Source organism: Hermetia illucens, chromosome 6 (assembly GCF_905115235.1).
Source record: "Hermetia illucens chromosome 6, iHerIll2.2.curated.20191125, whole genome shotgun sequence".
Taxonomy (NCBI): Eukaryota; Metazoa; Arthropoda; class Insecta; order Diptera; family Stratiomyidae; genus Hermetia; species Hermetia illucens.
The window spans coordinates 2124546-2146699 of record NC_051854.1 but is presented as its reverse complement, the minus strand read 5'-3'; the positions used below and the strand labels follow the sequence as shown (position 1 = coordinate 2146699).

General features: G+C 44.4%; 3 protein-coding genes across 4 annotated transcripts in view; 1 reads left to right on the top strand and 2 right to left on the bottom strand.

Annotated features, from left to right (window-relative positions):
* Positions 1-1622, bottom strand: part of LOC119659256 (protein PAT1 homolog 1) — a 55340-nt gene extending 53718 nt beyond the window's left edge. The window contains exon 1 of one of the 2 annotated variants that reach the window (XM_038067248.1): positions 1374-1622. In XM_038067248.1, coding sequence (XP_037923176.1) covers positions 1374-1412 — 39 coding nt within the window. In that variant the 5' untranslated portion in view covers positions 1413-1622. The remainder of the gene's footprint in view (positions 1-1373) is intronic. The other variant, XM_038067247.1, reaches the window with a different exon arrangement.
* Positions 1623-1854: 232 nt separating this feature from the next.
* LOC119659257 (xylulose kinase) lies at positions 1855-9724 on the top strand. The gene is made up of 8 exons (XM_038067249.1): positions 1855-2065; positions 7287-7408; positions 7520-7631; positions 7697-8409; positions 8471-8692; positions 8894-8985; positions 9165-9262; positions 9324-9724. Exons 1-8 carry the CDS (start codon positions 2015-2017, stop codon positions 9573-9575), a joined length of 1662 nt encoding a protein of 553 aa, XP_037923177.1. The 5' UTR covers positions 1855-2014; the 3' UTR covers positions 9576-9724.
* A 4167-nt stretch (positions 9725-13891) lies between these two features.
* On the bottom strand, positions 13892-17013 carry LOC119659964 (splicing factor 3A subunit 1). Its single transcript, XM_038068321.1, has 11 exons — positions 16813-17013; positions 16556-16720; positions 16319-16496; positions 15931-16256; positions 15264-15865; positions 15105-15201; positions 14907-15043; positions 14632-14845; positions 14393-14568; positions 14162-14335; positions 13892-14094 (listed from the first exon to the last, which is right to left on the bottom strand). The coding sequence occupies exons 1-11, from the start codon at positions 16925-16927 to the stop codon at positions 13993-13995; spliced, it is 2286 nt and encodes a 761-aa protein (XP_037924249.1). The 5' UTR covers positions 16928-17013; the 3' UTR covers positions 13892-13992.
* Positions 17014-22154: the final 5141 nt, after the last annotated feature.

The window sequence follows — 22154 nt, the reverse complement described above, 5'->3', positions numbered from 1 at the left end:
AGCGTCTGAATTCGCTGTCAGTTTCCAAAGTTTCGAACAGGACGGCGGAGAGGTGACGGAAGCGTAATAGAGAGAGAGTTGTTTAGGACTCGAAACACGCGACTTCCCCCTGGCAGGTAGTCTAACGAGAGCTAATATGCAGTTTGAAGCAACTGAATCTATTGGGAAGATATTTGCTCTTAGCATCGATTTGACTAAGATGACGGTGACTGTGCTCGGCATAAGATCGCAGTTTTGATGCCCTACCCAATCATCAACAAATAAAGAAGCCAAAATATGAATTTCACTTTGGACATGGCACTCATTCCTAGTAATTCTGTCCCTCAACATTCAGAGCTCACATCGCATCACCCTCACACTGTATCGAGCTATAAATCGTCTTGATTGAATCACGGAAACCACAAAAAGTTTTATTCTGTTTTGCCGTTAAGTGTCACGCTCGTTACGCAATCAAATATCGCCGATATTCGACCGATCTACCCTGAATATACGAAATTTACGATACGAATATTGCGATTGCATCCGGCTTGACTGTGTGTCGCCCTTATAGAAAGTGTTTACTTTAAAATTGGATGATCCAAGCTCGATAGAGCCGATATGTGTTCGACCTGGTGCCACGCTGATTGATTTCATATCCAAATGTAAATATTTACAGCATTTTTGATGATATCAGCCCAAGGGGTCCATCCATGATGCATCATCGGAACTTGCAGTTCATGAATTCTACTAGATGTTTTCTGTCGATTACTTGGGCCATAAATCGAAAAGCACCTCCAAAAGCGTAGTAACCACGCCATATATTCCCCCGCTGCTGGCCAGCGGTGTCAACAGTCCAGTTTATATATAGCGCGCGGATGATTCCACGGCCACCGAGCGCGGGTGTTATCGTGCGGTCGATGCAAACCACAATGGTCGGCATTCGTTGCAACAAACAACCGTCGTTGCAGCATATCAAGGGGCAGTCTGTTCGCTATGGAACCGACGCTTTGCTGGGTTTCGACAGCGTGGTTTTGTCCTTGCAGAACTGACCCGCGGTGGACACTAAACGCTGCCTCACAACAGCTAGAATCCCGCTCGAACGACACCACAGTCCTCGCAATTTCGCCTCATGACGCCCACGACGTTAACAATGCAAAGTCGTTATCAATGCAACGCCTTTCAAAGCCCGGAAAGTACATGCGATAGCGCCACAAACACTTTGTTAGGAAAAATCATTTCAATAGAAATCACACAATCCAAGGGAATTTTTTTTTGCTAAAAGGTGAGAAGCTGTCAAAAATTTCGGCGATGAAAGCAATATCAATTTATACGTTATTTACGTGGTTATATTTATATGTAGACATGTAAAAATAATTGGTGTAATGAATATTTACCGGTGCTGATGTATCAAATCCAAAAAACGAGTCTTCCATCGAATAATTTTGTTTATTTCACATGAAAATGTCATGACTTGTCACACATTCACATATGTTGAAATCATGGCCGCGAACTGTTTTTCACCACGTCGGGCAATGCCATATGATGTGAACTCACCTTAGTCTGTTGGTTTCATAATTCAAGTGTGTTAATGCTGTTGGCTAATTGTTGGTTGGTGGAAATATTGAATGGGAAGAAGTTGGGTGTATCTTGGTTAATATTTTTACGAAATTTATTAGATATTTGCCGTGAAAGGCAGATTCAGATTAAGATATTCTTGACCGAGTATAAGTGCCAAACGAACTTCATACAAAAGATGGAATTTCAACCGTTTCTTCACCTTCCGCCGGAAGTCTTGTCTCCGCTCTAATTAGAACCGGCTTTTGACATTTCCCAGTGCCCGGCGACAATTTTGACATTTCGCTGACAGTGTTATCGCTTACGTACACGCTCCTCGGTTTTGTTTGTTTATAAACTTTGGCTCGTCTTCCAGCATTGTTAGACTAGCGAATTCTAAATGGATTCAGTTGCTTCGCTCGCGAGGTTGAAGCCGTTTGTGTCGTTGATAATTGTTAGAACGTGAGAAGTTTGCGCCGCAATGCCGACCGAGGAGGAAACGTACCTTGGATTCGATCTGAGCACTCAGAAGGTGGGTACGTCTCCTTTGCTTTTGAATATTTGCATAAGTTAAAACGTGTTTTAATGCGTGAAATATTTTTTTATGAGCTGATAATTACTAGTGCAATGTGAGCAGGGAAAAGGCAATATTGTCACTTGCCAATTTGCGGAACGTGACAATATAAATATTTGATAAGTCGAACCGGTTGCGTTTTGGGCGGTTTTCGCATAAAATTTTATCTATTTTTTCAGCATATGTAATCGTGATTGCGACAAGATTGTGTAGGTTATCTGTAGTTTGGAGCTGCATTGAATAAATGGAGCAAGAGAAACCAATATCGATGCTCTAATATGTAAATGAGGATGCGCTCAGAAATGTTATCTTCAGAATCTGTGGAAAAATATTCAATCCCCGTTAAATAGCAGTCTCAGATAACACTGTAAATTTCTTAAATTGCCCACAACATTGTATTTCATCCATTGGATAAGATGCGATAAAAAGGAGAGCGACAGTGAAGCAGAAAAGTTGCATTACTGGCCTGGGTTCAAAATTCAATTTTCAGACCAATTGCCAAGAGAATTTCTTAGATTTGTTGCCCTTGAACTTTATTTACCTCAGTTAAAAGACTGTGCTTACTTATAGCACTAATTTATCATGTTTTCTTCCGTAAATCTCTCAAAACCCTCGACTGAGACATGAAAAGATTTTCATAAAAAAAAAATATTCTTAAAATGTTCCTCAAAAACTATCATTGTCTCCCACTTCTCACAGACGTACTTAATATTCAAGCCTCCACTTTCAAGTGTCGGGAATCAATTAGCTCATTGCACGCCCACGCGAGCATCATTTATCATCAGAAGCCCCAAAATTTCGCGTCATCACCATAACTACGAACAAAAGCGTTTGATTGGTTTTGAATTGAGACATTTTCCCCGAAACAAATTGGAAAGAATGAATTAGATCTCGTGATCGTGATTATCTGTTGCGTAACTAAAGGCTGCTGTTCGTTGTACAAAGGGTTTCAAATTCAATCTGAATTTAGAAAATGAAGTGATGCTGTCGTGACGTTGGCCAAAAGAAATTATTTCTGACTACTTGGGCCCAGGTTTTCAGGGCTCAGTCGTTTAAAAACTCGAATCTAATCATCTCTTCCTCCAAAAAATTTCACTAGACACATTGAGAAAATATGATTAGGTTCTATTGGAAATTTCTATTATTAATTTTCCATCTCATCTGACCTGATAAGAATGACTTCGAAGCAATGAATTCTTCTCATTCGGGTTTTTTTTTTGCTCTCATGCTCCACTGATAACACACAGTCGGCCTAAGGTTATCAGCAGGTTTTAGTGAGGCTTTACACATTCTTCTTTTCTATAGACCTAAATGAAGGGTGAATGAAGAACATGGTAATGTGAATTGTGATGGTATCCACTTTCAAAGTGGGGAAATACCGACAGAATTGTGCTTATCGTCTTTGTTGAAGGTCACACGTTTTCTTTCGCTCTTCGATGCCCGAAGTCGTTGAAGATTTCTGTGCAATGCGTTACGGGGAACCTGGAGAGACCGTAGACCAAGAGACCAATATCCCGCTGAAAGTTAGGTTTTTTCAACTACGGGAATAGAACTACACTCTCAAATCGGAAGAGAAACGACAAATCGGTATGACCCGCCTGGAGTTGCCTTGGGAACTATACACAATACGCGCTTGCACAACACTATCACGCTATCTTAGTTAGTTCGAAAAGATGAAGTGAGTTTTTGTCACTTCTTCCCCTCAACGTCATTAATGTTAGGTCGGTAGATAGCTATTAGCGGCGGTTCCGAGGAGCCCAATTAGCGCTGTGGTATCCTCTTTTTTCATGCCACAAACTTCTAAGACCATGACTGCACTGGTAAGAGCAAAAAGGCGGATTCCGATCGGCTCAGATCTTCAGAGCCTGCCCGTAGCATTCACGAAGAAAAGCAGCTCTCCCACCCAGTAACTTGGAATCTCTCTGAGGTCCTTAAAGAATAATTTATTTAGTGCTCGTAGCCTGGCTCTAGCTAGAGCTGGGTAATCGCATAGGAAGAGCCTGAGGGTTTCTCCCTTTTTTCCGCAACTTGGACAACGCGAATGCGTGCGGACCGCCGTTATCTTATATGTATTTGCACGCTTCTGATGTCTCGCGATCGGGTTGTGTTACAAGCGGGCCAAATCTTCGTTGACTTGGGAGTTATTCTAGATAGGAAGCTTCTTTGGAACAAACATGTATGTTAGAGGTAAAGATGAAACGAGCCCCCACAGTTCATGGGCTGTGCAGGCGGACCTTTGCCTCAACATGGGGACTTAGGTCTCAGATAGATGCTATCATTAGTTCGAGGTCGAAACTTCTCTTCGAACAAGTCACTTGCTGGCTGAATTAGAATTAAAATTAATTCATTAGCATAAATATTTCTCTGATAACGACTATACGGTACGGACTCCGGGTCTTGGGAGGTGTTAACGAACACCGCGGATAAGATCTATGAGGTGCATGCGCGCCCCACGACCCAAGTGTCGCGTGAGGCCACGGGCCAGATTACCGAGCTTCAGCAGACGGTGGCCACCCTCGCGGCTACCGTCTTTAAGCTAACGGCAACAGTGCTCTTTCCTGTGATTTGATACCTTCACAATAGCCCCCACGATACTCCAGCCGGTAGGTCGAAAAAGCGGCACATTACATTGTTAAATTTAGTCCTTTCTGTGAGTACAAAATGAGATGCAGCGGCCTCCTTTCAAGCCAAGAGTACAAGCTTAGACGATTGACCTTAAACGCAGTGAAGTTCCTACACAAGTTTAAGACTGGCATACACTGCTGGCAGTAAAGAAATTTAACTAGGTCTCGACAACAAATTTATTTCAACAACAACAAAATAAGGGGATGTTTACAGTAAACCAAACATTGAACGCCGGTCATGTTGCTTTTTCTATCGTTAAAAATAGTCTAACAGCATTTTGCTGACGCTATCACTTTATAGTAACCCTAAAAGGTCATATATAGTAGTCTCCACGAATCACAACACTCCTTGTATAACCAGGAGAATATCATGCTTCGACAATGTGGTGCTCAAAACAATCAGATGACGGATCATGCGGGTGGTGCGTTTCCGACATTTATGACTCAAATGCTCATTAAACTGATTGGATTGTAGAAAAGAAAAAAATAAACATTAAAACGAGAAATTTGAATAATCGATTCTGCTTTCATGTAACATTTTTGGTGCACAATCGAGCTCAGAGTTATCAAATTTTAGAAAATAGGAAATTACTGGAGCTACAAAGAGATTATGTTGATTGCCCACATCAAATGGAAAATAGTAGATTTGGGAAGAGAGTCAGAGTGCAGTCCTATGTGTTTATTGCCGTGGAGATCGTTGGTGTGGAAATAATTTCTTGGGCCTGGTGATGGGGAGGACCGAGACTTCCGTGCCTGTGTCCATCAGAAAATTGCGCCTGCTAAGGGGGTCGTATACTGTCAAACGACGTGTTGCTGCCCTTCGACTAGACGTCGTCGCGTCCCCAAGCGAACTTAGTTTTTTGGTTTTGTTGTGATGTACGTCCATGGGCTGGTATATTGGCAAATTTGCGATGGTACCAGCGCACGCTAGAGTTCGATGCGGACCGCCATTTTCGTGAGTTGGATGCCGAACATGTTCTAGTCTGATCGCTCGAACACACAGCATTCACGCCCGTCAATCCGAAGGGGGTGTGACCAAGGCTCTGGGTTCCGCCGCCAAAACGATGACACCCTTACTGCACGGCAATTACGGATGAACAAGGTCCCGCGGTATCCTTTCTTTGGAGAGACATCCCGATAACAATAATCAACAAAAATTTTGAGTAACGCCGTGGCGGAACAAAACTTCCTCTATTGTTGTACCTAACCTTCGAGAGGACAACGGCGAAGAGAAGCGGACGTGAAAAACTTTGTAAGGCTGGAAAAGAGCCTATGCCGACTCTTGCGACCTATCTATTTTATATTGATTTTTCTTTGTTCTAATTATATATATAAAAAACATTTTTTTGGCGACCGTAACGATAATGGTGGGAGGTTCGTGGATGTCTGCAACTTTCACTATTTCGTCACTGGTCAGTTAGATTTCAACTGACCGACACTGTACGTGCAATCAAATTAATCACTTCGCGATCAGCAGCAGATTTAGTACAACAAGAGAGGCGCTAACATCAGCCCCGAAACGGATCACAATTTGATGGTCGCTTACGTTCGCTTGCCTGTTGTGGCTGCCACTTCTCCCAGGTTTGGAGAGCTATGACCCTTCAAGTTCAACGTCGACCACTTGTATGATCCAGTTGTCGCTCGATAAAGGAGAACTATTTTGCGGATCGGACCGCAAATGTACTGAATAACCTGCCTGAAAATATCAATGAGCATTAAACTGCGGTCAAAAATGCTCTTTACGGGGCCATGAAGCACGTCCAGAGAGCACCGAGGTAAAATCTCGGAGGGTTTTGCGGTCCAAAGTGGAGTCCGCCAGGGTAGCATCCTGTCACCGATATTATTTCTTCTTGTTATCGGTGACGCTCTTCATACTGCCATGTCCGGAGGACGTGAAGGGGTTCAATGAACAATGACATCTTCACTGAAACAAGTGGGCTATGTTGATGACACCTGCTTGCTCTCTCACCTGATCATGATTTAGAAAGAGAGGCAAGTAGAGTTGGACTGGAGATAAACACCACAAAACTACCCTTCTTCGGCGCACAAGCTTGGAACCCGTACGAAATATGATCGAAAGGCGGAAGTGGCAGTGGATAGCTCACACATTAAGCAGAGGCGGCAACTGCATTGCTGACTACACTATACCATGAAATCCACTCCCTCAAAATTGCCGACGACTGGTTCGTCCTAAGGGCACTTGGCGCAGTACAGGCGTCTCGGGAAATCTTGGAGGGAGCTGAAGCGCATTTCAGGTAACTGCGAGCGATGGCGCGTAGGTATAGTTGACGCATTATATCCCATCGAAGTGGTAACCATTCAATCATTCCCTCCTTCTAGCATACTTTGACGTGCATTTTATGAATGTTTTTATCAATAATGTGTAAGAATCGGTTCCCAGCACAATATACTTTAATAAAACCGAAAAAGAAACTGCGGTTTGTTAGCTATAAGCGACGTCTACTAAAGCTATTTTCGTTATTTCTAATGAAATATATATTAAGACTCTCGTGAATTGTCAGTAATGTATTTTACATGTTCTTTCCGTTTTTTAGCTTAAAGCTGTCCAACTTAGCAAGGACTTACAGACGTTGGTCTATGCTGAAGTGAAATTCGATAAGGATCTCTACGAATTCCAAACCTTTGGCGGCGTTCACGCTGGTGATGAAACACACGAGTAAGAGTTTTCTTAGTTAGTTTCTTCAGAATTAGAATAAGCAGTTCCATTGAGATCTTTAATTACACGTTTAGATTAGTTCCCACATATCTAATTTATATGTTTTTCTAGATTTTACGTTCGCCCCATCATGTGGGTAAAGGCTTTAGACATGGTGCTCGATCGACTTGTTGTCCAAGGAGCGAATCTCAGTACAGTAGTAGCCCTTAGTGGCTCTGCGCAGGTATTTTCAAATGAACACAAAAAAATATGCAAAATTTCTTACATCCTGAAACTCTCTACCTCCAGCAACACGGTTCGGTCTACTGGACACAACAAGGAATCGATACCCTCAACCAACTCGATGCTGATAAATTTCTCCACGTACAACTCAACGAATCAGCATTTTCACTGAACCGTACGCCAATTTGGATGGACGGCTCGACAGAAAAACAATGCGCTGACATGGAAGACGCTGTTGGTGGTCGTGAAAAAATGGTGGAAATAAGCGGCTCAAAATGCTATCCAAGATTTACAGGACCTCAAATTCGAAAAATTTACGAAACAAAACCCGATGTCTACGAGAACACTGTTAGAATTTCGTTGGTGAGCAGCTTTTTGGCATCAATATTTATTGGTCATGTTGCACCAATTGACATGGCCGATGGTTCTGGAATGAATTTATTGGATATTCGCTCGAAGAAATGGTCAGAGGCGTGTCTGAATGCGTGTGCACCGGATTTAGAAAGGCGTTTAGGAGAACCAGTGAAAACATGCTCAGTTATCGGAAATGTTTGTTCATTCTTCGTGCAACGATATGGATTCAAAAATACTTGCAAAGTGACTGGATTCACCGGGGATAATCCATCAGCTCTGTGTGGAATGCTCGTTCATAAGGAACTGCTCGCAGTTTCCTTGGGTACAAGTGATACTATTATGATGACCTTAACACAACCATCATTGCTTCAGGAAGGTCATATTTTGAGGCATCCTGTTGAGGATACTTTCATGGGTTTGTTATGGTATTCTACTTACAACAATTTGTCATTGATTGAAGATTTTATGTGTTCGCATTTTTTATAGTTTTAGAAACGGTTCATTGGTTCGTGATGTGTTCAAACGTGCCGATGCCAACAATAACTGGGATTGCTTCAGCGAAATGTTGGATTCAACTCCGCGCGGGAATGGCGGAAATATGGCTTTGCATTTTCATTCAGTTGAAATCATTCCGAGTGTCGAAGGCACACTTAGATGGGGACCAGAACATTCGCTCAATTGTTCGGACGCATCAGTAGGATTAGCTAAGTGAGTAGATTTACGAGAATGTCTTTGATTAAAGTGAGTACCTTCATTAAAACGATTTTTGAGAGACTATTCTGAAACTTTGGTTATTTCAAATGTGGTGATTGAAGGAGGATATCGCACACTGCTTAGCCCATCAGTGGCGCAAATTCTGTTCTGTTAGGTATCTAAATGCTATAGTTGATGATTGGCTTTTATTTTTAGATTTAACTCGCCTGCCGTTGAGATACGAGCTTTAGTCGAAGGGCAGATGCTTCACCGGAAAGCAATAGCAGCGGATATGGGATTTACATTCGGTAATTATACTTTTTATCAACACGTTCTGTGCAGTTGTTAGAAGGAGCTGACAGATAGCCCTTATTCTGAGGGGCAGTTGATCCTTTACTCCAAAGTTCATAGCCCGGATAGAACGGTCTCCCCAACTCCCTTTAAGGATTTCATTACAATTAATTAAATTCACCCAATTTTCTTGCAGGAGAAAACACAAAAATTGTAGCAACAGGAGGAGCATCCGCAAATAAGTCAATTCTACAAGTTGTCGCTGATGTTTTCAACGCACCGGTTTACATACAAGTAAGTTCCACCCCAAACCGAAACCCTAATCATTCCTGACTTCAATTATTTTTAATTCCAGAAAACAACGGAAGCAGCCCTTCTCGGTTCAGCGTATCGTGCCAAGTTCACATTGCACATTACTTCGACCGGTGTCAACCCGTCTGAAGACTATTATGAGTACATAGCACAATTCCTGCCACATAATTTGCACCGAGTATGCGATCCGGCCAAAGACAGTGAAGACGATTACCTGCCCATGTTACCACGCTTCCGTGATATGGTGAAAGCCTTGCAGACAAGGAAGAAGACAATGAACGTTTACGGTTTCTAGAACCACGTTAAGCAATAGAGAAGACATTCCAGTTGAGCGTGATCTACTGTGATTTTATGGTGCCGTTTTGAATTTTTCGAGGAAGGGATGAGAAAAGTGTTTTTGTAATGTATTATTGGGGGAAGTGAATAAAAGATTATTCAGAGAAATTAATTGTTTTGTTTGCTTCGGCTGATGCTTGAGCAAAGCGTTTGTGGTGTCGTTCGAGAGGCGGAGCTACAAAGTTTTGTCCCGACTTAGTTCAGTCGCCGGGGTGCATTCGGCTGAGGGAATGTTAGAAGTGAAACATCAACCAGCTGCTGTTTGACACTGTTGTTTCAAACACCTGGATATCTCAGTAGACCGCGCAACCTCGCGTATTTTGTTTTGGGCCCAGACAAAGAGGATGATCGATTGGTGATGAGCGGCGTTGAGCAGGAGACAATGATAGGAGCTTAACATGCTCAAAAACCTTCGCAGGTCCTTCATTGTAGTTGCCAGGGAAAAGTTTTTGATCGCTTCAACCTTGTCTGAGTCTGGTTGAATTCCGTCAGGAGTGATCATGTGGCCGAGAAACTTCACCTGCTTTCGAAGGAATTAGCATTTTTCAACGTTTACAACGAGCCCCGCCTCAAGGAAACGTGGAAAAATGGTCCAAACGGTCAGATACAAAAGAAGAGGCGACCAAAACATCATCCATGTAGACGAAACAGAAGTTAAGTTTCGTCGGACGAAGTGGATGAATCTCTGAAATGTCTGCGCAACGTTGCATCCTGGTGAACTCGTACTGAAAAGTAGGCAAGTAGTTGCTTTCGATATGTCTTCGGACGCTACAGGGATTTGATGATGCGCCTTGGCCAGATCCAAGGTCGTGAAGACACGGCAGTTTGTCAAAGCAATGCATTTATTCTTCAGGTCCACCAACAGCCAATAATGACATTGGAAGTCTGCGTGTCTGGGGAAGTCTGGGGGTGCTAATGTCAGCCAAAACCAATCGCCACGAAAACGATCGTCTGTAGTCGTAAGTGTGGATGGGAGAGGAGTTCGCGCCAGACAGTCGCAAGTTTTGCGGTATTAAGGTGTTTGGACGTGTACGGGGAGAACTGTCACCTCCGCATCCGTGTCGACCGGTAAGCAACATCTGCTCAGGGGGTCGAAAATTGTAGGCGCTTCGGATAGCCGCCGCCAAGGCACCCCAGCGAGCCCAATTTTTTGAAATTGCACCTGGTCTTACATTTAGTTGCTTGAACTTGCCGATGAGGGTCCAGGGCTGCGTCTATTCGAGCGCCCTTTTCGGAAAACAGACCTCGAGCATGACTGCGATCAAAAATAACCTCCCGAACGCAATGTACTCACAGTTGCCGTCAGTTTGGAGAACGCGTTTGTAAATGTAATCACCTTCGTGTGTACTTAGACACTTCCGCGACCGCGAGGCATGCGTATACCTCGTAGACTTTTTCGGCGGACAGCACCGCCAGCGACCTCGTGTCCGTGCAGGCCAAGGTAGTGCGGGTGCTCTCCGGGAGCTGCTGCAAACCCACCCAGCTGCCTCATTTTTCGAAGCAGCAAGTGATTCAGTTTCGCTTCCTCACTTACTGACAGCCGGCGTATGAGTTGTTCCTTTAGCCGGACGTAGGAGCAGTCCTCCAACATTTTCGCGATCTCTTCGTCGCGACAGATAAACGCTTGATTAAAGTGCGTGGCGTCCGTTGTGACGCTTGCGAGTGCAAATTGCACTTCCAAAACCACGCCACCGGATTGCGCGGCTAAATGGCGGGCACCCTGGCTGCGACCGCTGCCGCAGGGGCGATCGCGCCCCCGCCGTTACCTGGCGCTTATGAGCGAAGAAGAGGCAGAAGACCGGAGCGGACAGAAGAATTTATTACGTTCCCCGCCGAAGCAATGAAAAACACAGCCACACAGAAAACCGACCCGACCGGAGTATGGTGGTGGCGTTCATTACGCGTGGTCAATCATTAGTTGTGAGTAATACGAATTTTGCGATTAATTTGGTTACACGTCTGTTTTTGTACAAGCTCGAGAAGGGCTCCCTGTTCCCGTCGTGGCTGGTTGCTCTCTCATTGCCGCGGGTTGTTGCTGTAGCTGCCGCCGTTGCAGCGGTTGACGTGAAATACGGCTGGAAATCAATCATTAAGTAGTTGGGGTGATGATTTATAACAGGCAAGGTGAAAAGGGCCAGCTCATATTTAGGAACAATGATGCTCGGAGTGCGGGAACTGAGACGTGCATATAGTTTGTGAACTGAATGGTGCCACATCAGCAAGCTAGCTGGCAATAACCGAAGAAGAAGGTTTAGAGGCTGCAAAGAATCCAAAATGACATGGTTCCAGGGGTAGATCTAATTCGCGTGTTGGGGGCAAGTAGATTTCGCGGGGGATGAGGATCGTTCTCTCTGCACCGTGTAGCACAGCTGAGACCTCCCGGAACGATGTGGCAGGCGCAATTCACTGCCGTCAAGCTGAGTGTAACGAGTAGCAAACATAGTATTCCTGTGGTGCATCCCATCCTAACGTACGGCTCTATTGTATGGTGGAAAGCTTTGAGCAAAAAGTACAATTGGATGAAGCTTAAAATGATTCAAAGAACCGCATGTGCAGGTACTGCCCGGTATCTGCAGTCCTGCCCGGCAGATGCTCTCAATGTACTCCTGCATCTCCTTCCACTAGACCTCTACATTAAGTACGTTGTAGCGGGTAGTGCGGTCAGACTACGTGAGTCCGGATGCTGGGCAGCGAAGCCCTATGGCCATAGTAACATCCTAGGCGAAGTACTTCGGGAAATCTGGACATTCCCCACGGACTATACCACACGCTAGCTGAACTTCACGAAAAACTTTGCTGTGAACTTTTCAACCATGGCAGAGTGGAAGACCGGCGCTGGGTTGCAAGGCTATTTTTCACCGACTGATCAAAAATGGTCTGAGAAGTCAGTGTGGGGGTCTTCTCGAATACACACAGTGTATAAATGCTCTGAACAGTCTAAGCGGAACGCCCAAGGTCACCTTCATCTGGGTTTCCGGTCATAGGGACATAGAGAGGGCTAACGGATTGGCCAGGCGTGGCTCTGTTCTTGACAGTCCTTCGGCGGGTGGAGTCGGTATCCCGCTGGCGACTGTCTAGGGCGGAATCTACGAAGGTTCACCACCCGGGCCAAGTTAGGAAGGGTTTGGTCCACTTATAACAAAACCCGATCACGAGAGCTCCTGGGCCAGACGCGTGCAAACGCATACAAAATTACGGCGATTTGTACGGGGCACTGGCTTATAGTGGATCATGCCGCAGGCTCGGAATACCCTACAATTTGCATTGCCGAGCTGCGTAGAAGAGGGGCGAACCCTCAGGTACTTCCTTTGCGATTGCCCAGCTCTAGCTAGAGTCAGGTTTCGTAAATGCTACGGGCTGGCCCTGAAGGCCTTTGTCGACTGGACTCTGCCTTCTTGCTCTCACAACAGCAGCCATGGTCCTAGGAGTTTGTGGCATCAAAACGGCGCATCACATCACTAATTACGATCCTCGGACCGGCCACTAATACCTACCAACCTAACTACAATTAATATCAGCAACGCAATGACTCAGACCATAGTCGCCGAGGATTTCAATTGGAGGTCACATTAAATTTGATGGGCTAATAGGCAACAACTTCGCCGATTTAGTTTTACTAACTCAAGAAATGAGTTGATTTGAATGGAATTTCCCGGTAAAATAAATTGAAATCAACCACTCACCAGCATCCGTGACTTCTTAAAGGGGCCAGAATCGACAAAGACAACATCTGGTTCGGGCTCGAAAATTGTGATTCTATCCAACAACTTTGAACGTCGATGTATATCCGTTATTTGAACGTATTCAAGCAACAAGAGCTCCATCCGGGACTGCTCCTAATGAATCCCAAAGTGGTCCAAATCGCTCAAGACTTAATCGGGCTTAAAAAATGACGGAAACTCGAAATTTTCCATTTTTTCAGACGTCTGTATCTCGATCGAATTCGGGTAAAAAAAGCTTCCTCTGTGATCATTCTTAAGGGGTCCTAGAGTGGACCAACCGCCCAACAACTCCGGTCCGGATCCAAAAAAGAGCAACGGTGATATGTTGCCCATTTGAACAAACTCGAAAGCGGAAAAAATAGTTCTACACTCCGCCTGAACTATAGAATTGACTATAACGCGAGATTGTCCAGCAAACTTCGCACGCCAATATCCTGCTTTATTGGTCGAATTCTGGAAGCAAAACAAGGCAAGCTCCATCCATAGCCCCTCTGAGGTGATTCGGAAAGTATTAATTTCGAAACTGCTGAGCACTTCGCTCCAAAAGTCCAAATTTCACTCGATCTCGAGCAATCATTTTTATTTTACTTGAAATACCAAACAGAGAAGGAAACAATACGCAACTTTTTCCAAACGCAAATACCCAGCCACGATTCACTTTTTGCGTCCACCTCTTTCTTTGATTTGCAAGTGAACTGTTGTTCCGCTCAGAAGGTTATAATAGGCGACCGTGTTGCTGTCTTTGAAGAACATTCCCTGCAAGGAACAAACGAATTGACGATTAGGATGGTTCCATTTGGAAGACAAATTCCTTGCGAATTACCTCATACGAAATCTTCTGCTTAGCTGGTGGCATTCCAGTCTCATCCTGGACCTTAGCCTTGAGCGCTGAAACGGTGTCCGTCAGGTCCAGAACCACAGGAATAGTTTGCCCGTTGAGTCGCCATTCGGATTTGTCTGTTGCGTTCGGCACTTGGACTTGGATTGTGACGGGGCTCTGTGAATGAGAGGAATCGTGTCATCAACCGGTCAAACCAAACGCTAATCAGCTTACCTTGTGCATCGTTATAAACTGCGCCTCCGGGATCAGATTATCCTCAGTGCGGGACTTCTTGTTTGGCGGCTCGTCCTCTTGAGGAATCATAATGGGTTGTTCCATCACAGGTGGAGCGGGGGCAATGGGAGCGCCCGGTTGCATTGCCGGAATATAACCAACTTGGAAAGGTGGTGCTGAAAGACGAATCAAGCGCATAAACAGCTTGTTACCTCCTTTAGTTTAAGAGTTCCACTTACGCATCATTGGTGGCGGCCGCATTGGCATCATCATCACCGGCACCGGTGGAGGATGAGATATGGCCGAAGTTTGCATCATCGGTTTCGATTGTGCCATTGACACCGGAGGATGTGAAGCCGGTTGCGGTGGCGCTGAGAGAGTAGACTTTCCAGTCGAAACGGCTGGCTTAGGGCCGATCTTTTCCTTTTCTTCGTCTGGAAGGAGACCTTTGACCTACGGAAGATGTTAGTCGCTGCATTTATTCTACAGTAATCATCAAGCTTTGCGAAATTACCTTATGAATTTGATGGATCTGCTCCTCAAGCGTTATATTAGCTCGAGCCGCACGGGTCGCTGCCTCAACACTCGATGTGTGACCATCCCAGGTGACCCGATCATCTTTTTTCGTTTCCTCTTCGCCCAGCTTCTTACCTGTTGAGTAAATGAGATGCGGATTTAGCAAAAACTTTGCAAATTGCTAAGAGCTTCTTACCTATAACTGTTTCCTCGTCACCCACACCGAAAATATCAGTACGGCGTTCAGCTAATTGTTTGAGACTAGCCTCGATAGCCGTGCCTGCAGCGTAAACCTGAAAACCAAACATGAGGATGAATGTGGAGTCTAACTTGCTTTAAGCAATCCAAAACTCACGTTGTCCTGATTCAGCTTATCCACAGTGTGTTTGTCGCGTTGTTCCACCCAGCGTGGATCCAACAAACCAATTCGCATATGCTCGGCGACCTTTGAGGCTGGGATTTTCTCTCCCGTGATCGGAGATATTAAATACTCATCGGACGTGGTCACAGGCTTGGTGACCTTCTGAGCTTGCTTGGGATCATATTTCTTCACAATGACCTTGTCGTGAGTGGGTGGTAGCAGTTGTGCTACTGGCGGTTCACTGCCAGGTCCAGATGAGGGCGTGTCCTCATCGCTAGAAGCTTCGTCCATGTCCTGGACTTGTGTGTTGTCTTTCTTGGAATGATATGAGCTGGTCGGAGGAGCTGGATTGGGGATTCCCACTCTGTTTTCCATTGTAGACATTTTTATGACGTTACGACCGTCAGGCTCTTCGTCATCCGATTCAATTTGCATTTCAATGTCACCATCGTCTTCCATGAAACGCTCCTCCATCAGGACACGGGCGCCCACTTCCTCTGGGGTGGTGGGAGATGGGAAATTTCCAGTTTCGTATGGCTGGTAGTCAACAGTTTCGACTACAACGAAGTCGTGCCAGTCAATCTGGGCGTACGCAACTGCGGAAATAAGAGCCAAATGAAGAAATTACTTCAATTTCAAGGAAAACCAGGATGAAACTCACCCCTCTCCCGTTCAACTTTCTCTTCCTCCCTGCGACGTTGCGCTTCCTGATGTTTCTGCCAATTGGCGCGATATTTCACCTGATCCAGTACCAGATTCATGCTCGCCCGTCCCGGTGCGCTCTCTGATTTCAGCTTGCTCATTAGATCCTTGGGCGGAATGAGAATTTTCGTGTATTCCTCAAGCAACTTCGTGAAATATTGGAAAAGTGAATGTTGCGGACGAAGGAAATCAAATTGATAATTCCGCTGTTCACGATTCATGAGATTTGTAAGAAATTGTCGACCGTTTCTGGCGACAAACTGAGCTGTGAGCTTGACGATGTCCCTGCGGAGAAACGGGAATGGAAATGATTGTGGCGCTCGAAAATCGAATAGTTCAAGGTTTACAAATCTAAAGCCGAAATGGAGGGTGGGTCAGCAATGAATTCGAATTCCGAAGGTGGCTCCTTTGGGACGAATTGCTGCTCAGCGACTTGTTTAAGGAGTTCCTGTTGCTTCTGCTGCGCCGCAGATGTTACCGAAAGTTGCTTGATTCCTGGCAGCAAAGCCTGAGAGGAGTCTGCACCTTGAAATGTAAAAAAACAATCAGGAATAGACATCCAAATCCATTCTTATCTCTCATACTTTTCCCATCACGAATTTCAATGACTTTATGCTGATAATACGCATGGTAGGGATCGCCGGCATTCAAGAAATTGAATTTTGGATTTCCAAGCTCGTTTTGTCGAATCCTAGCCTCGAATTCCGGTCCATTTCGAGCAACGAAACTCGCAGTCTTATCAACAATGTCTTAAACAAGATTTATTAAGGAATAAAAGCACTTTTTCACCAAATAAATGGTTTCATGTTTTCAATTTTTCTTTTTGTTTGCAAAAGGATACTCCTAACCTCCGGCGGTGGATAGATTATTCCGATCACCGGGCCGGATAGTGTTGCAGATTGCTGCTCGCCATTTCCTTTATTAGCGAGATCGCCTTCGATCTCAACCGAAGGCATAATTACTTTGATATTACGACCTTAAACGTTGTACACAGCAAAACCTAACCATTCGCTACTACAAACTATGACAATCTGCAATTGACATTCAGATTGGAGAGCATTGTGTTGCCAGATGGAAAATTGGGGAATGTTGTTAAGGCGGTTTTCGATTTTGGCTGAGGTGAGTGTAAATTCAATCAGAAAAACAGATTTGAACCGAAATTCTATATTTAAATAGAAACCAAAATTTATGGTAAATTTGGGTCGTTATTAAAATTCACATTAACAGCGGATGTTCATCGGAATAACCTTTATAAAATTGGAGAAGTATATGAACCATCGCGACATATTTCTTTAAATTTTGTTAAAAATATAAAATATTAAGTAATAAGCAAATGTCGGACGATTTTTTTTTAAATATTAGTTTATCAGATATGTAGAAAATGAAAGGTGTAACCGGTAACACACATGTGTACATCCCATCTGTATGTACAGTTCTTCTGTTTGTAGATAGATAAAGCCAAGCTAAATCTTTAGAAATCAAAAAACCGTGTGTGCTGGTGCTACTGGGCCTCTGTAGTCCTACCTGGCAGATGCTTTCAAAGTACCCCTAAACTTCCTCCACCTGGGCCACTACATTAAATATTCTGTAGCGCGCAGTACTCTCCTATGTGAGTCCGGATGTTGGATAATGAAGCCCTACGGCCATAGTAAAATCCTAAACGAAGTACCTCGGGAAATTTTTACCTTCCCAACGAACTATTATGGTTGAGGCTGTCGGTACAGGGGTTTTCTTGGATATACACATTGCAGTCGAGTCGTACGGTCTCCTAGGATTTGCCACAGCGTTCCAGGCGGAACTGCTGACGATACTGGAAATCTTTCGGTTGCTGGGCATGATCCGAGTGCCAAAGGCAACATAGTTATTTTGACCGACAAGCAACAGGCCATTAAGACTTTGTACTCAATGTCGATATCCTCCACGATAGAGAGGGAGTGAAAAGAAGCCTCGAAGACGGTCACAGTCACTCTCCTCTGTGTTCCCAGTCATAGGAACATAGGGAGAGGTGGCTGGGTCGACGAACTGGCTAGGCGGAACTCTGCTCTTGGCAGCCCCTCGTTAGGCGCAATCTGCATCCCTCACAACTGGTAACTGTTAATGATGCAATCTATTTGCATTATTTAACAACTGCTGACTTCAGATGACTTATCACCTGCCCCAAATCAAGGACAATTTGGCCTATCTATGACAATACTCAATCGCGAGAGCATTTCGGAAAGGCGCGTGCAGATACGCACAATAATACGACGGTCTATACAGCGCACTAGCATAAAAAGGACCATGCCACCAAACTTACACACCATACAATCGGCACTGCCGAGGTGGCAGACAGGAGATTGAAACCCGCAGGCTGAGCCGGCTTAGACAGGATCGTGGGGTCAAGCCAACCTGTCTTCCTCCGAAAGTGATATGTCTCTCTTCGAGGGTGATATGTGGCCCTTGTAGCTAAGCCGTCTACCAAGACCGTTACTGACCGGTGATAGCCACACCATGTACGAGGTAACCCTACTATTCACAAAACGCTACGGATCTAGACTGGGAGGTCGAAAAACACGAGAGTTTGCGGTCGAGAAAACTGACTGTATTTGAATAGAGACTCACTGCTACGGGGGGCTATGGTACGACGGAGCTTCTAACTCTCATACTCGTGGGAGCCAAATGTGTACACCAATGAATATTTAAAAAAAACCAAAAATAAATATGCAAAATAGACAAACTGAGTGGCCTATTCGGCGAAGGGTTATCTCTTTAGGTCATTACAACCCAAATTGAAGACGTTGGAGCGTCAAGCAATGGAGCCAAGGTCAACATTGGCCTACTGCGAGGACTACCACCAACAAAGGCCACTGCTCAAAAAGTAGGAAAGAGCGGAAGCACGTCTGAAATAAATATATCAGACGTCAGGAAGGAGAAAAGCCTCAGGGGTGCAGCCTCTAAATGGTACCTGCGTTATTTGAAGGAAGACTTTAAACAAGACGAGGACCTTAAGTAAGCTCAGGGTAGACCTAAGTCACCATTATCGGAGTCAAGAAAACGGGGAGCAGCGGAGATTAGCTCACATGAACGGAACGCCCCTTCAAAAACTCAAACTTGAGCTCAAGATCTGGAAAATCCCGGGTAGGATAAGAGTGAAGGCAAGAGTCAGGAGGTCCGCCATTGGCTATGCTCGTGCGATTAAGGGCATTTGACTGGCCAGACTGCCAAACAAATATTCGCTTGTAAGGAGCAACGAACCATCCTATCATGTTGGGGATGATAAACCAGGGGCATACATGGTGACACAGCGCTAGGGAGGGAGAGTCTTTTGGGCCTCCTAATAAGATGATGATCTCCATAGGCGATTATGGAGAGTCTTCAAAAGCAAGGTGGAGAGCAAAAGTAAACTCCTTACCATGGGGGTAGATGACCGATCCCTGGAAGCAATGAAATATAAAAATTGCCATATCAACAATAGATTCGGCAACATAGGAAAAGGTCCTTTGGAGGAGATATTGGGTGGAAGACCTATCGAGATCCCCGAAAGAATCTGGCAGACCATAGAGGTTGAAAGGATATGATCAAGTTGCCTTGTGAGGAGGAGAAGCTAGACGACCTAGACCTGGATATTACGTGGTTTACGGAAGACAGTGAATTGCAGGAAAGCGCCATGTCAGAGGAGGAGGGCGATGCTCTGACAATAGAGAAGATTTCCAAACATTAATGGAGCCAATGGCGAGCACTAAGATAGTCCAAGCAAAAATCCACTATTCAAGAGTTGCATCTGCAGTGATGGCATGGGAAATCTCCGGGGAGAACATTGAAATGATGCTTCAAGAACCCTGTGTGCACCGAGGAAACCTGCAAGGAAGAAATATGCAGGTAATTGAGGACTTCTCTTGCGAAAAACCAAGAGCTTGTATTATTCTTAAACGTAATTTAAAATAGTTATGTCTTTCAGAGTTCCTCACCGCAGCCAACGGAGACCGGAGAGGCATTCGCAGCATCGGGCTACTTTCCAGGAGACAGTCGCTGGACTGGTGAATTTCTGTGAGAGGAAGGTGCTACCACTTCTCCTCGGCGGCGATGCTAACGTCTACCACGAAGTTTGAGGAAGCAGCGACATTAATCGAAGAAGTGAGTACCTTCTTGAATTTATTCTTGAACAGTTACTTAAACAGAGTATATGCAGACCTTGCAACAGTAGTTGGTCATTCTCATTCCATCTGTAGAGAGCCTGAATGCTCAAACGATTTCGGACAGGTACCCCGTTCCACTCATCCAAGACTTTGCGTATTATTCAGCTACTATCCAATCCCTGCAGTTCCCGAAGATATTCCAAAGACAGCAATTTGTACACCTTTCGGGCTCTTCGAGTTTGCACGAATAATTTTTGGCCTGCGCAATGCGGCGCAAACCTTCCAGACATTCGTCTACTTGGATGAGTCCCTTTCAGTTAGGAAGTTTTTCGCTCGGTGCACAATCTTGCGTACCCAGGATTCGAACAACGAATCGACTAGTCTCCGGTAAATATTTCTAGCCGTCCATGAACAAAGAAGTGAATTCTTGGGCCAGAGAATGCAACGCATGCCAAAGGTGTAAACTTACTAGGCATTGTAAGAAGGTATAAGGTGTATTCCCTAAGATAATAAAGCGCGTCCACATCATACATTTCGACATCGTAGGCTCTTTGCGAAATTCGTACGGCTACAAATATTTCATCACGATCACTAATTGATTTAGGCGGTGGTCCGAGGCGATACCTCTGAAGGATATTACAGCACAGCTATATGCTGATGCTTTCTATCGGGAGTGGATTCCGCACTTCAGTGTTCCTGCCTAAAAGGCCTTTGAGCGTGGAGAGCGCGGGGTCAGTTTGGTTAGATGGTAGATAGAAGCTTTTCTTCCAGGAGGCAGACGGCACTGGAAGAAATCGTGAACGCCGCGAACATTTTGACATCCGCCAGTTGGTGGTACTCTGGGCAGAAAGAACTGGACTTAGTGCAACAGCCAGGGAGTTATATAAAGTTCAAAACCTGGCTTGCGGGTATATCACTGGGGCAATGAGAACATGCCCAATGGCTTCCCTGTAGGTCCTTCTTCCTAGACGGTACCCCAAATTATTCATACCAAGGGGTAACATTACAACGAGGTTTCATTTCGATAAGAAGACAGACAGATGTGTTTCCTCCAACTTCCAAAGGGACTATAGGGACAGAACGTTGCTACTTTGGCCGACAGCCAAGCAGCGGTTGGTGCAACAAGGTCTGGCTACTCTGGGTTCCAGGCCATATTGGGTTACAAGGCAATGAAACAGCGGACGAACTGGTCAGGAAGGGTGCAGGAACAAGAATTCAAAATTCACAATATTCACCAGCTAGAATTCTCAAATATCCACCACCAGGGGCAAGAGGCGGTTCCTAGTGTAGGTTGAAAGAATGAAATATGTTCCATGCCTGGAAAAATTCGGATTAATCGGGAGTTCTGAAGTTGCAAGCTCATTGGACCAACTTTTGTACTCAAAGATTAAGGAAATTACGTTTGAACTATTGTGATGAGACTTAATTTTAATAGCTTTCACGGGGTGCGCCGGTTATACAATGGCTAGGCCAATGCAGCTATGGACAAATACAATTCATAAAACCGTTTATAGCGTTGCAAATTAATATTCTGTACGTGACACTTGGCTAAAGTACGGAAAACTATCTAATTTGCGGGAAATTGCTTAACTTTCTTACCAGCATATTATTGTTAAACGAACGTTAATGAATTAGATAAAATAATATTTACTTTCCGCAATAGATAATAGATTTGTGAACAAGCAGATATTTATCTTAAAATCAAATACATGCGGAATTTAGTTATATAATTCCAATGGAGACCTTATTTTATCTGATTGAAATTATATTTGCGCTTCATTTGCTGTATTTTCCGACGGTTTTTTTCATAACAAAGGTTAAAGTGAAATGACTTATATTGAAATTGAATTTTCCAAGTGTATAGAAATAATTTATTATTTGTAATTATTGCTGCATAATCAAAAAAGCGATAAGATACAAAGAAAAATGGTTTTAATAATTCGATGATATTCACTATTTCCAGCTTAGAGCAAATATTGATTTGATAGCTTTGACCTGGAATTAGATTGCGCTTGAAGATACTAGTTTACAATAAGTGAATTCAACTTTTCTATAATCCGCATCTTTT

Excerpts from the sequence above, each read along its gene's own strand:
- LOC119659964 (XM_038068321.1), bottom strand. The coding sequence starts at position 16,927 with ATGCCTTCGGTTGAGATCGAAGGCGATCTCGCTAATAAAGGAAATGGC. Across the intron at positions 16,497-16,555 it reads TGAAATTCGTGATGGGAAAA|GTGCAGACTCCTCTCAGGCT; the intron begins GTATGAGAGATA and ends TTACATTTCAAG. Across the intron at positions 15,044-15,104 it reads TGACGAGGAAACAGTTATAG|GTAAGAAGCTGGGCGAAGAG; the intron begins GTAAGAAGCTCT and ends TTTACTCAACAG.
- LOC119659257 (XM_038067249.1), top strand. The coding sequence starts at position 2,015 with ATGCCGACCGAGGAGGAAACGTACCTTGGATTCGATCTGAGCACTCAG. Across the intron at positions 2,066-7,286 it reads TCGATCTGAGCACTCAGAAG|CTTAAAGCTGTCCAACTTAG; the intron begins GTGGGTACGTCT and ends TCCGTTTTTTAG. Across the intron at positions 8,410-8,470 it reads ACTTTCATGGGTTTGTTATG|TTTTAGAAACGGTTCATTGG; the intron begins GTATTCTACTTA and ends CATTTTTTATAG.